Source organism: Equus caballus, chromosome 28 (assembly GCF_041296265.1).
Source record: "Equus caballus isolate H_3958 breed thoroughbred chromosome 28, TB-T2T, whole genome shotgun sequence".
NCBI classification, from domain to species: domain Eukaryota; kingdom Metazoa; phylum Chordata; class Mammalia; order Perissodactyla; family Equidae; genus Equus; species Equus caballus.
Window position 1 is genome coordinate 23,771,902 of NC_091711.1, and position 11,886 is coordinate 23,783,787.

Genomic DNA, 11,886 nt, shown 5'->3' on the forward strand with positions numbered 1-11,886 from the left:
AAAGTTGTGTAAATTTCCTTAGTCTCTTCTGTAAATATTGTTGATGGTGATAATGATGATGATGATGATAACAATGACTGATGATACCTAAAATATTGTCCCAAAATTTCTTCCCGCTTTAAAAACAGTACTATTGTAACCAAATAAGTGTATTTTCTTATTCCCAGAAGGTACAAGTTTTCATAACTTTTGGAGCATAACCAACTTCCCTTTGGAATTCATGCCAGCACACCCTTCACAAATGTATTGCTCCCCACACATTGGTGTTTCTAAATAGAAAAACGAGTAAGGTGCAGACAGATATGCTGGTCCAACAGCTAACACCTAAAGAACACATTGTTCAAGCTGCTGCAGAACTGAAATAAGTCAGTGATGCTGCTCCGTTCTCTAACAGTGCAACGAAAACCCCACAGTCCAGACTCCATGAGAAAAACAAACAACCAGTCGAGACTGAACTGCAAACATTTCTAAGTCTCAGTTCTGATTGTGTAGCACTTAGCTACGCAGAATTTCAGACTCACGGTGTTCATTAGTTAAGTCTAATGAAATCATTTGGTTAGTTTTTTCACTGGGCTGCAATAGCTTAAAAATCCTGGGATAATGAATATGAACACTCTGACTTTATGCTTATAATCTCCTCCTTAGTCATCCTCTTTCGTATTACTGCATCTGCTTTTAAACACTGTCAATTCCTGAATTTATCTTATTTTAACTCTTGTTTACGTGCTTAATATGTGTCTGCTCTCACTAGAATCAAAGCTCCCTGAGGGGAGAGCTTCTGTCTTAATCACCGATGTACAGCAGGCGCTCAGTGTTTGGTGACTGCTTGGAGGAACACAAGGGCCTCCATAAACGGTAGCTAAAATAATCACCATCTCCTAGAATAAAGTCTAGGCACAGAAAATGCTCACTACCTGTTTGTTAAGGCTTGAAATTAGAGGGAGAAAACAAAACTATTTCATTTTGACAATGATCATCAACCTAATTCACGTGTGAGTGGCAGAGGGTGAAGAAAACAATGTTTAACAGTTCTTGAAGGTCTAGGGCTGCCCCAGTGTCCCATTCCTAGTCCTCTGTATTAGTTAGGTTATTGATTCAGCCATTGGAGACAGAGACAGATAACAATTGCTTAGAAAGACAGAAGTTTCTTTCTCTCTCGTGTAAAACCCTGAACTATATGACAGCTCTACTCCACAAAATGATTAGGGATCCAGGTTCCTTCTGTTCTTGTGCTCTGCCATCCCTGGGGTACTGCTTTCTTTTGTGTGGCCCAAGATGAGTCACCAGTGTGTCTATATTCCAGCCAGTGGGAAGGGCCAGGGGGACAGGAGAGCATTGTCCTGTTGTCTAAGGATATGACTCAGAACTTGCACGCTTCTGCTCATGTTCCATTGGTCAGAATGTGGTCACCTGGTCATATTTAGCTACAAGGGAAGCTGGGAGATGTAGTATTTATTCACAGTGGATATGTACCCACTACCACCTGGAAATTCCATTACCACAAAAGAAAGGGTAAATGGTTTTTGAGAGACAACCTGCAGTCTTTGCTGCAGCCTGATTTGCAAAAAGGAAAGTTTCTAGTAGTGATGGAATACAATTCTTAAAAAATATTCAAGGATGATTCAAGATTGAATAAAATATCTAATTTCTCTTCTATGTAAATATAGAATCTTTCCTCTAAACTTAAAGGGGAGAGAATAGAAATGAATCCTAAATATTTTATCTATTATATTAACCTTAGTTATCTCATTTCCAGAGATTAAAGTATATGAGAAAGAACTTCTAGAATAATATAAATAAAAATACACGGAATAATAAAAAATATTTACTGAGTGGCTTAAACAGCAGACATTTCTCCCAGTTCTGGAGGCTGGAGGTCCCAGATCAAGTTGCTGGCCTATTTGGTTTCCTGTGAGAGCTCTCTTTTGGCTGGCAGATGGCCTCCTTCTCAGTGTCCACACGTGACAGAGAGAGAAAGAGCTCTCTGGTGTAACCCCTTAGGGTGACACTAATCCTATGGGATCAGGCCTCCACCCTTATGCCTTCATTTAATCTTACTTACTTCCTTATTCCGAATCCAGCCACACTGTGGGTGCCGGGCAGGTTAGGGCTTCAATGTATGAATGGGCCAGGGGGGTCGGGGAGCACAATTCAGTCCACAACGACGACAGAATGTGTTTTTCCTGGTAAGGTACACCTCTGCCAACGACCACCCAGATGAGACAAGAGGCACAAATGCTGTTGATAGACATGTCCCAGGTTAGGTTGAAACCATAACAGATATCATCCGGGTTATCTTAGAGACACATGAAATGCATCACAAATACAATGTCTCTAAAGTTGGAAGCGTGGGCACCCATCAGATTTCTGCTTTAGGGAGAAATCAGTTCAACAGGAATGCGGTTTTCTGAGCCACGTGACTGGGCGTCCTGAGCTGCAAGCCGGCTGTGCTCTGATTACCTGCTCTGTTTTGTTTTCTACGGGCTTCTTAGATTAAACAAACGAACAAAAACTTTGTTTACAATTTTCCGCCCCAATTTCACCTTCTTTCTCTCCTCAGAAAGCACAAGATTCCTAGATGTTTATCTGTTTCTCTTCGATGATTTCCTCTTAGTTACAAAAACTAAGCGCAACAAAAAGGTAAAGTGTGGCTATTTCTAAAGAAATCTGCCTAATAAGCTGAGAAATAGTTCTAAATAACTTGTGTTTTTAAAAATATAAATGATTCTTATATGTCAAATTGGATTCTACCCTCTAAAAATGGGAGGCATTACAAAATATTGGCTTTTTTTAGTTGTATAGCTTTGAACTAAAAAATAGTAACAAAAGCACGTTACATTTCTTAAGGATGTCAAAGGAAGTGTGCATTTTTAGAATGACTTAGTCTGTATACTTTTGAGGTAAGTCCCAGAAGCCAGAGGACTTTATGCCCGACCTGCCTAAGAAAATGAGACCAAAATACTTTTGTCCATATCAGCCCTTTCCTCGTCCAAATTGTCCACCGCCACAACAGCTGTCGGGGGCAGGGGGCCTCTCTAAACTGTCTGCTGCCATGTGCCGAGGTGATAACCACCACTCATTCTAACGTATTGCTGGCATGGCAGACAAAATAAGTCACCTGGGAGCTAGAGCCACAAAATCTCTTCCAAGAACAGGGATTTTCCCCCATATTGTTTATGGTTATTGTTATTGTTATAATGTTATTAATTATTGTTGTTGTGTCTAGCCATTAAGCCATGGGTCTCAAGTTTCACTAAAGGCTTTCTATCTAATCTCCCATTTCACGGTCTGTTCCCTGAATCAGCTATGCCAGCAGTTATCAGGAAGGGGGCCTATTCTAAGGCTCTCAGAAACGTGTCCTTGGCAGTGAGAGGAGGAACTGCATATATGTCTTAAGCCATCAGAGATATCTAATGTTGCTTCATTCCGCTCACTTCTTTACCAAATGACTAGACTTAGGCAGATGTAAGATCATGAGAGTAGATCTATCTTTCAATAACCTAAGCTTCTAGATGACATGTTGGCTAAATAATTTAAGGATCTTTAAGCAATGAAATAGACATCCATTAATCAATCTATGAACAGTTGATGGGTGGCTGGGGAGGGAATGGGTGTTGGAGAATATTAAGAGTGCAGTTTTGAAACTAGGATGGTCTCCTATTTTAAGCTACCCAAACTAGCATGTCTGAATGAGTCAAGCTTTGAAACATCTCTATCCCCTTTAAAAACCTTGCCGCTAAGCACAGCCTACCTTCACTTTAAATGGCACAAATCTGAGCACATGAATTAATGGCAGCCCACAGTGACTGTATTATAAGGTAATATTCTGGTTTCATGCTTCACAACTTGATTCCAAAACAAGGAATCTGTTTTAAATTCCTCTTTCCTATTTAATGCACAATATATCTCATGCAAATCAGTCTTTTACACCCTTTTAAAAAAATTTATCATATATTCAAAACAATTTCAATTATTTACAAATTATAGAGCACGGAAACTATTTAGAGTTTAGTATTGGATATGATGGACAGAGACAGTCAAAATGAGGCTCCCCTTTCTCATTCATCTCACTCAGTACTATAGAGATCCCTCATTAAAGAGGTACTGGAAATGAAGAGCTTCTCATTGACATGACGGTGATTAAAATGTCTCCCAAGTATAGATGGCACCCATTGTTGATTCAGGTAATTAAACTTGGGGATCAGAAACACTATGCTTTGAATCACTATGTACTTTAGGGAAATGCTTTTCAAGATCCAGAAAGAGTAGTAAGCTGGATTTCAAGCAACTGTTTCCAAAAATCAATTTGCTTAAGGATGCACTTTAGGTATGTGCACCAATACTTGTTTCCTGTTTATTACATTATTTTTCTCTTTAATTTCAGAAACTCGGAGGCTCAGACGCTGGTCTAATGTGTCCTTCACTTACTCCTGAGCTGCAAACAGTAATAAAAGAGGGTGGTTCGTGCACGGTGCTCGACCAGCCCATTCCACTAGATAGACTGGTAGTCAAAAGTATCGATCCACTCCACGTGTCAGGTATGTGTCTATTTTCTTCACTCAGCATATCTGTCTGCTATCACAGAGTTTTATATTGGCATTTTTGGTAAGAGGAAATGACTCCAATTTGTCTTCATAAAAGACAATTTGAGTTCCTATGTGGCTACGCATCACTCACTCTATGAACTAGTTCTGGAAAGTGTTGGACTTAGTTTCCAATGCATAGATGACCCAGCTCTGCCGCTTGCTAGCTAGGTGACCACAGGAAGGCACTTAAGGTTTCCAAGCCATAGATTCCTTTTGATAAAACAGGGATAATAATACCTACCTCAGTAGGTTGTCATGAGAAGTAAATGAAATAATGCCCGCAAAGCACTCAATAAATGTAGCTATTATTAATATTGCTATTATATAATTATTGTTAATACTGTCACTATTGTTAAAGCACTGGTACACCACGACGTGCCATGCAAGCCTAAGATGTTTTATTACTAGAGCTCTATAGAAAGAATTAAGCCATAAATAAAAACATAAATATATATGTACATATACATCATGCGTATAGGTCAGAAATATATATTATTTTTTTCATTTTTCAAGCATCTCCTGAGTTTCTTGAGAACTAGGCACTCTGTGGGTGTCCTGATGTTCCAAAGATGAACAAGAAACAGCCTTTGTTCTCGGGGAGCTCTCAGAACAATGAAAGATCACTAAATCCTCTGTCATGACAGCCCTGGGACTCCAGGGACCTGAAGGACATTTCTGTCTCGAGTGCCGGGTAGATGGCGGCAGTGTCCAGGAGGAAGCAGACACTCATTCTGCCTTGGGTATAGGATCGGAGGAGACCGGCTGAAGCCAGGCGGGAGGGGACTGCCTTCCTGTCCTAAGCGAGGAGCACTATCCATTCCCCTCAATTCCCACCCCAGCCGCCATGCCCAGAACATCCATGACTAGCACAGGACCAACTTGTAGAGAGCAGTGAATGAGTGAATGAATACACAAACGAATGATCATAGCAAACCCTGACACAGTTATGTTAAATAACCAAGTTGTATGTTTAAATGTTTTACACATGTTAACTTGTGAATGGAAGCAAACGCTCTCCCCAAGAGCAGAAGGCTCCAGAGCCAGAGCCTCTGCCTCGTTTATCTATTCTTTCTACTTCCACTAAGGCTCGCTGCAATGTGACCCGGGCAGGCGGTAAGACTCTTACATCTGATTCAGCTGGGACCAATCATGGTCTATATAGGCCAAAGACTGCATAAACCAGAGAGCGTTTCCAGAGCAACCCTAAAAAGGGGCATCTCAGGGGAGCAAAACCTTTGCCTGTGAGTGCACCCCCCACCCCCAACACCACCGGGTGTGAGCCTCCTCTCTGCTCAGGATGGTAAAGCAGTGTAGACAGGCAGAGACTCAGCATGTGAGACACAGAAATCACTTCCTTTCGTCTGTTTGTTTAGCTTACTTTTTCATGGGGAAAAATGTCACAGCAGAGGGAATCCTAGGCCAGGAATGTATTCTCTCACTACAGTGGCCATAGTTAGAAGATTCTGGCACGATAAACGGACTTGAGGGGAGGAAGCTGTCAGAGCCCCATGGGGAAGACTGGAAGCAGCTTCGGCTGAGGGCTGTCTCTCCCAGCGCTGCCAGCTTTAAGAACTGGACTTCAGGGCAATCTGAGATCACTGGATTACTTTGGGAGATGCGTGTTGTTTCTTCTCTATTTCTTTTATTTTTTTTAAATAAAAACAATACCTTTTTAAAAACTATACTTCACCATTTTTTATTTTCTGATTTGTCACTACCATCTCTTGTTTCTGTTTTATTTTTCTATTTTTCTCATTCCTCTTGCCTGTTATTTTGACTATTCAGATACAGTGCATGAGACAGAATAGCTGCAGAGTGGGAAAGTGTAAGGGGCAAAGAAAAAAGAGATTGCCCTTTGCAGTGACAGAGACCTAGTTTCAAATCCTGGGTCTATCATTTACAAGCTGTGTGACCTTGGAAAATTTAATCTGTTTCTGCATTTGTAAGTAGGAATTAGCTGACCTATCTTATACAGTTGCTGTGTGATTTAAATGACACACAAAGGAAAAAAACATAGCACAGTGCGCAGCACACAGTAATTATGCTTAATTATTATATTAGGTGGAAAAAATAGCTATTCCTGCCCATTTATTATTTCCTTATTTTATTTTACAAGCCTAGCCATACCAGGTCCTTCTGCTTATAAAGCCCCTTGTACCCACATTACAAACCAAACAGATGAAGGATACCTTAAATACTGAGAACTACATTCACAATTTTTGAGGAGAGTGGATTCCAAAATCCAGCCAAAGAACAACCACCTGGTCTTTATTTAAAGCCTCACTTGCTACAGGGAATTTAGAAGGAGAAAAATCGAGGAGTAAAACAAACACAGCCAAATCTTTTTTCCAGAAAGTCATTTTAACAGGTTTAAGTTCTTTCACCCTAGGGAAGCTGGACAGAATTTCATGACCTCACTAGACTTTGTTGTGATAGAATTTAGGAAATATGAGGTTTAGACTGTTCTAATGTGTGATACTGGAACAGTTCTTGCAGTCAAGAAAATAAATGTCTCGCGTTCGCTTTGATTCTGAAATGAGGCCCAACCTGCCTCGATGAGTCTGAATTAAACCCACAAACTTCAGCAAATAGAAATCACAACAGTGGACAAGCATCAGCTTAATGATCAGCCAAGAAAAGACAGCGCTCTCCTCCTTCTCTCTGAAGTACCTGATGTGACCAGGAGACAACCCTGATTTGGTTTTTTTATTTGTTCCTAAACATAAATCGACTGTGGAAAGAATATATGGGCTGCTGAATTTTATTCCCTGAGTTGTATTAATAACTCAAGGAAGCAGCTTTCATTTTAAGAGCTCCTGCTATATAAAGAGGAATCTGCTCTCCCAGTATCTCCTGTGATTTCAGAGACCAGCTAGGAAATGACAGAACAGATTGTTTGTTTTGCAAACACACAAACCATGCCAACGTTTCTTTTTGTTTTATGTTTCACATAATTTGGTGGATGTAGGATTTTACTTGAGTCAATTTTTTGGCTTTTCTTGACCTGTTGTGAAGCATTCAGGTGGTTTTGTATTTTTGCCTCATCTTAATTTGTTTATAACTCTTGTTTTGATGTGACTTCCCTTTAAATACAAAAATAAATATTTTGAAAAGGAGTGGTGAGGGTCAAAAAAGTAAGAATTACATTCTTTCCGTATTTTTATTATCTATATTTTACATATACCAAATCCACCTAATATGCTAAGTTTATTCCTTACGGAGGAGACCCCTCACAGGACATTTGGTTCTGTCCAAGACGTCTGTAAGACATTTGGTCCATTAGATATTTGGTCTATGCCAAAAGGTCCTTGACATTTGGTCCTGTCCAAAATGTCCATGAGCATATTTGTTCCAGGCCAAATGGCTTTGGACAGGACCAAATATCAAGGACCTCTTTGCATGGACCCAATGTGTCCATGGATGTTTTGGACAGGACCAAATATCAAAGATCTCTTGGCTTGGACCAAATGTCTGATGAATGTTCTAGACAGAACCAAATGTCAAGGACCTTTTGGCATAGACCAAATATCTCCATGGATGTTTTGGACATGACCAAAGGTGACAGATATCAAGGACCTTTTGGCATGGACAAAATGTCTGATGAACATTTTGGCATGGACCAAATACATCTTATGGACGTTTCGGACAGGACCAAATGTCTACTAACCGAGAAGCACATTTTCCATTACTTAAGCTGTTATTACATTTCCTCAAGCTCCAGAAGTCATAGCTAAGGAATAAAGGGTTTTCATACTTAAGTAGGCTCCATTTGGACATAGTAGTGAAGTCTTGGTCTTGGAATCAGATTTTTATTATTATTATTTTTTTGTAATCTACATAAAACTCCCACCTTTGTTAAAAAACAAACAAAAACTCCAGGTTCTTGTAGTGCGGAACTGTTGGATGCCACATTAAATGATTTGGCTTTTTGTCTTTGTAATCTTTTTCTAGTCTTTGGGCTGAGAAATGCTTTCCTTATACAACATGAAAACAGATATCGACAGTGTATAGCAGCATTCTTATTACAAGCCCAAACGGAAAACATCAAAGTATGTATTTCAATTTTGTAGGTTTTGCTTCTTCAGTCTTGACACGAGGACAAACCTCATCCCAAGCCTCTTAAGTAACAGTGAATGGGAAGTTCCGTATTTCCCCCAGGGCTCTGGGACGGGCAGAAGCTGGGAGGAGGGGAGGGATATGCAGAGCGAGTCCACATCATGCTCAGAAAGCTCGGAGGAGACAGTTTCCTCACACTCGCAGGGTTGACACAACCTCCCCTTCTCCCGTGGCAGGAGTTCTAGAGCTGCCTCTGAGTTCTGCAGTTTCTGCAGGAAATGGGGAAGAACTGCTTTGCATTGCGTGATTGACTTTTCAGATGCTCCAATTAACCCCAAAGTCCCAGTATACAAATAATGTGACGTCAGCTTAACTGAGTTAATAGTGCAATAATGAACCATGTCAAGTCTGCTCTTCAAGTTTTGAAAATACATAGCTGTTTTTGCAGCTATGGAGTTGAAGAGCAGCTGCTTGTCTGACTCTGGTTTCTCTATCTCAGAAGTTTCCATTTTTGTCTTTCCTCTGGTAGGCTTTCATCATGGCTACAAGGTGTCCAGACAATAAATGCAATATTGCATTATTCCTAAGGACTCAATTTGCTGGGTCACCTTCCTCAGTCTGTTTTTCAAATTATGCCACTGGTTAAGAACTTCTACTTCCACACAAAATGGAAATTCAAGAAATTCAGCTTTCAAACTATTTATATATAATCTCGGTGCTCATTTTCTTAATTAGTCATCATTGATTATTTGATGCTTTGATTACTCGTGGCTGTTTATCCAACTTGCATACCATGCTCATTTAATTCATTTGCATTTTTGTATATGATTAGAGATACTTATGAAATAGATGTAAGATAGAAAATGGGAAACATGCAAATGTTTCATTAGTTTTCAGTTTTAAACAGCCAGTCAATAAATACAAAGGGAAATATTAACCCAAATATGTGAGAAATTGTCAGTTTAACATTCTCTCTCTCTCTCTCCCCCTATATATCTTTCTTTTAACAGAAAATATGGATGGCACAAATAACAGCAGCAATCTCTTGCTTCACCAAGAGTCAGGAAACCAAGAAAATATCTTCATTCACATTGCCTGCAGAATCCTCTGAAATTTAGGGACCTAAAATAAGTGGCACACCTTTTTAGACATTAGGAATTAAGGTATTCTTTCATTCAAACTTTTGTAACACTTATCTAGTGATGAGCTAGAAGGAAATGTTCATTTTAAAGGAGTTCCAAAATTTGAGAATTTGAGCTAGGAAAATCCTCAGTATAGAGGAATAATGACTACAATAAATTTGAACTCTGAGGAATTTCTTGGCAAGCATATACTGATATCCAGACTTAGAATGCTTCATTTGGGCTTGCAAGAGGTGTGAGTGAAGGGTGAAGTATGGTGCTATTATAATTTGTAAAGGGTCAATGATCATATAAATGGAATGTCAGGAGTAAAACAATGTCCCGCTTTGGGTCCAATGTGAATTCTAACATCTTACTTTGTGTATATGTATAATGAAACCAATTTTCCTACATGGCTTATAAGTCATTCTTACTGCTTTATAGTTCTACCTCACACACAGTGATAATTCTTTCGATACAAAGTTTGATTGCAGTTTTAATATATTAAGCAATAAATAAGGTCTACCGTTTAAGAGCAGTTTTTAAATTCCTATTCTCCAACAGTTTACTTACCTCAGGTATACTGTATAATACTCTAACTTGGAAGTAGAAAATCCCAAAGACTAAATTCCATTATTTTAAGAAAGAAAAAGCAAATATCTGTTCCAGTTTCACCAACTACACTTTTACCGGGGAGATTTTCATAGAAATAGCAAGATATCTTAAAGTCTCATTTTTTGAAGAATGAGTTTGTATAAAACTACTTTCTGGTTTTAAGTGGGGGATGTGTGTGTGTGTTTTAGCGCAGTACAGTCACTTAATTTTATTTGGCAGGACTTGAAACTTCATTAGAATTTTTCAAGACAGGCAGCTTGAATTATGATATTATCACGGTGGAATATACTAGTAACTGCATTCAAGGAACTAGTTCTTATGGTCAGATTATATTTTCCCAAATGGAAATCCACAAATTTTAATTTCAGGCACAGTACCTCTTGCAATATCCAAAATGGAAGTAGTAAATTTATCAACTTGGGCTGTAAGACAAGAATACCTTAACTGATTTCCTTAAGTTGGAGAACGGGATAGAGAGGACGATGCTTGCAGAGGTCATGTGCACAGTTAATTCTTTGAGGAAAATGCAGATTTCACCATACAAGCCAGGCAGGACAGACAAGTGCAGCATATACGCTCTTGTGCAAGGGCCAGGCACTTTTAGAATGGAGGGTCAAGTCTCTGTATAATAATGTCAGACATTTTTAAGAGTGAGTGAAAATAAAAGGAAAATCTGGAGAGCACTAACTATTGTTAATGTCTAAGAATAAATGAGAAAAAGAAAAAAGGCAAAGAAGGGGAGAATAGACTTCAAGTTCATTCCTAGAGATGGGATCTGGAGGGGAATGAAAGCAATTATGTCCAGGAGAAGACAACACCGATTTATGCAACAGAAGATTTAGGAAGAAATTTCTGGCCAAAAAATATATTTTTTGAGGAAAAAAAAAAAATAATCATTCTGCAGGGATTTTTAGATATAAACTGACCTAAGAGGAGGGCAGTGGACTAGGACTAGCAATCTCTCAAGGTACCTTTAGTCTCATGAGTCCGGTAGCCATATTTATAAGTATAAAGTAATCATATATTTATATGTATAAAAAACTAGTGTCTCCCTTAAACCTCATTAACAGGAGAGAAATATTGACTAAATTAACATCAAGGATGTGAAACAGTATAAGAATATTCTAAATACAAAGAAATATTAGCACTCCTATAGTCACTGCAGCACTATTCACAATAGCCAAGACGTGGGAAAAATCTTAATGTCCACCAACAGATGACTGGATAAAGAAAATGTGATATCTACATACAACAGAATACTATTCAGCCTTAAAAAAAAGAAGGAAATTCTGCAATATGCAACAACATGGATGAACCTTGAGGACATTATGCTAAGGGAAATATGCCAGTCACAGAAAGACTAATATTGCATCATTGCACTTATATGAGCTATCTAAAATAGTCAAATTCATACAATCAAAGAGTGGAATGGTGGTTGCCAGGGGCTGGGGAGAGGGGGAAATGAGGAGTTGTAATCAATTGGCATAAAGTTTCAGTTAAGCAAGATG

General features: G+C 39.0%; 1 protein-coding gene across 4 annotated transcripts in view; it reads left to right on the plus strand.

Annotated features, from left to right (window-relative positions):
* PLEKHG7 (pleckstrin homology and RhoGEF domain containing G7) overlaps positions 1-11,065 on the plus strand; it is a 56,210-nt gene extending 45,145 nt beyond the window's left edge. For 3 of the 4 annotated variants that reach the window (XM_023631154.2, XM_023631155.2, XM_014736744.3), the window contains 4 exons: positions 2,561-2,640; positions 4,385-4,538; positions 8,538-8,635; positions 9,653-11,065. In XM_023631154.2, coding sequence (XP_023486922.1) covers positions 2,561-2,640; positions 4,385-4,538; positions 8,538-8,635; positions 9,653-9,760 — 440 coding nt within the window. In that variant the 3' untranslated portion in view covers positions 9,761-11,065. The remainder of the gene's footprint in view (positions 1-2,560; positions 2,641-4,384; positions 4,539-8,537; positions 8,636-9,652) is intronic. The other variant, XM_023631157.2, reaches the window with a different exon arrangement.
* The last annotated feature ends 821 nt before the right edge of the window (positions 11,066-11,886 follow it).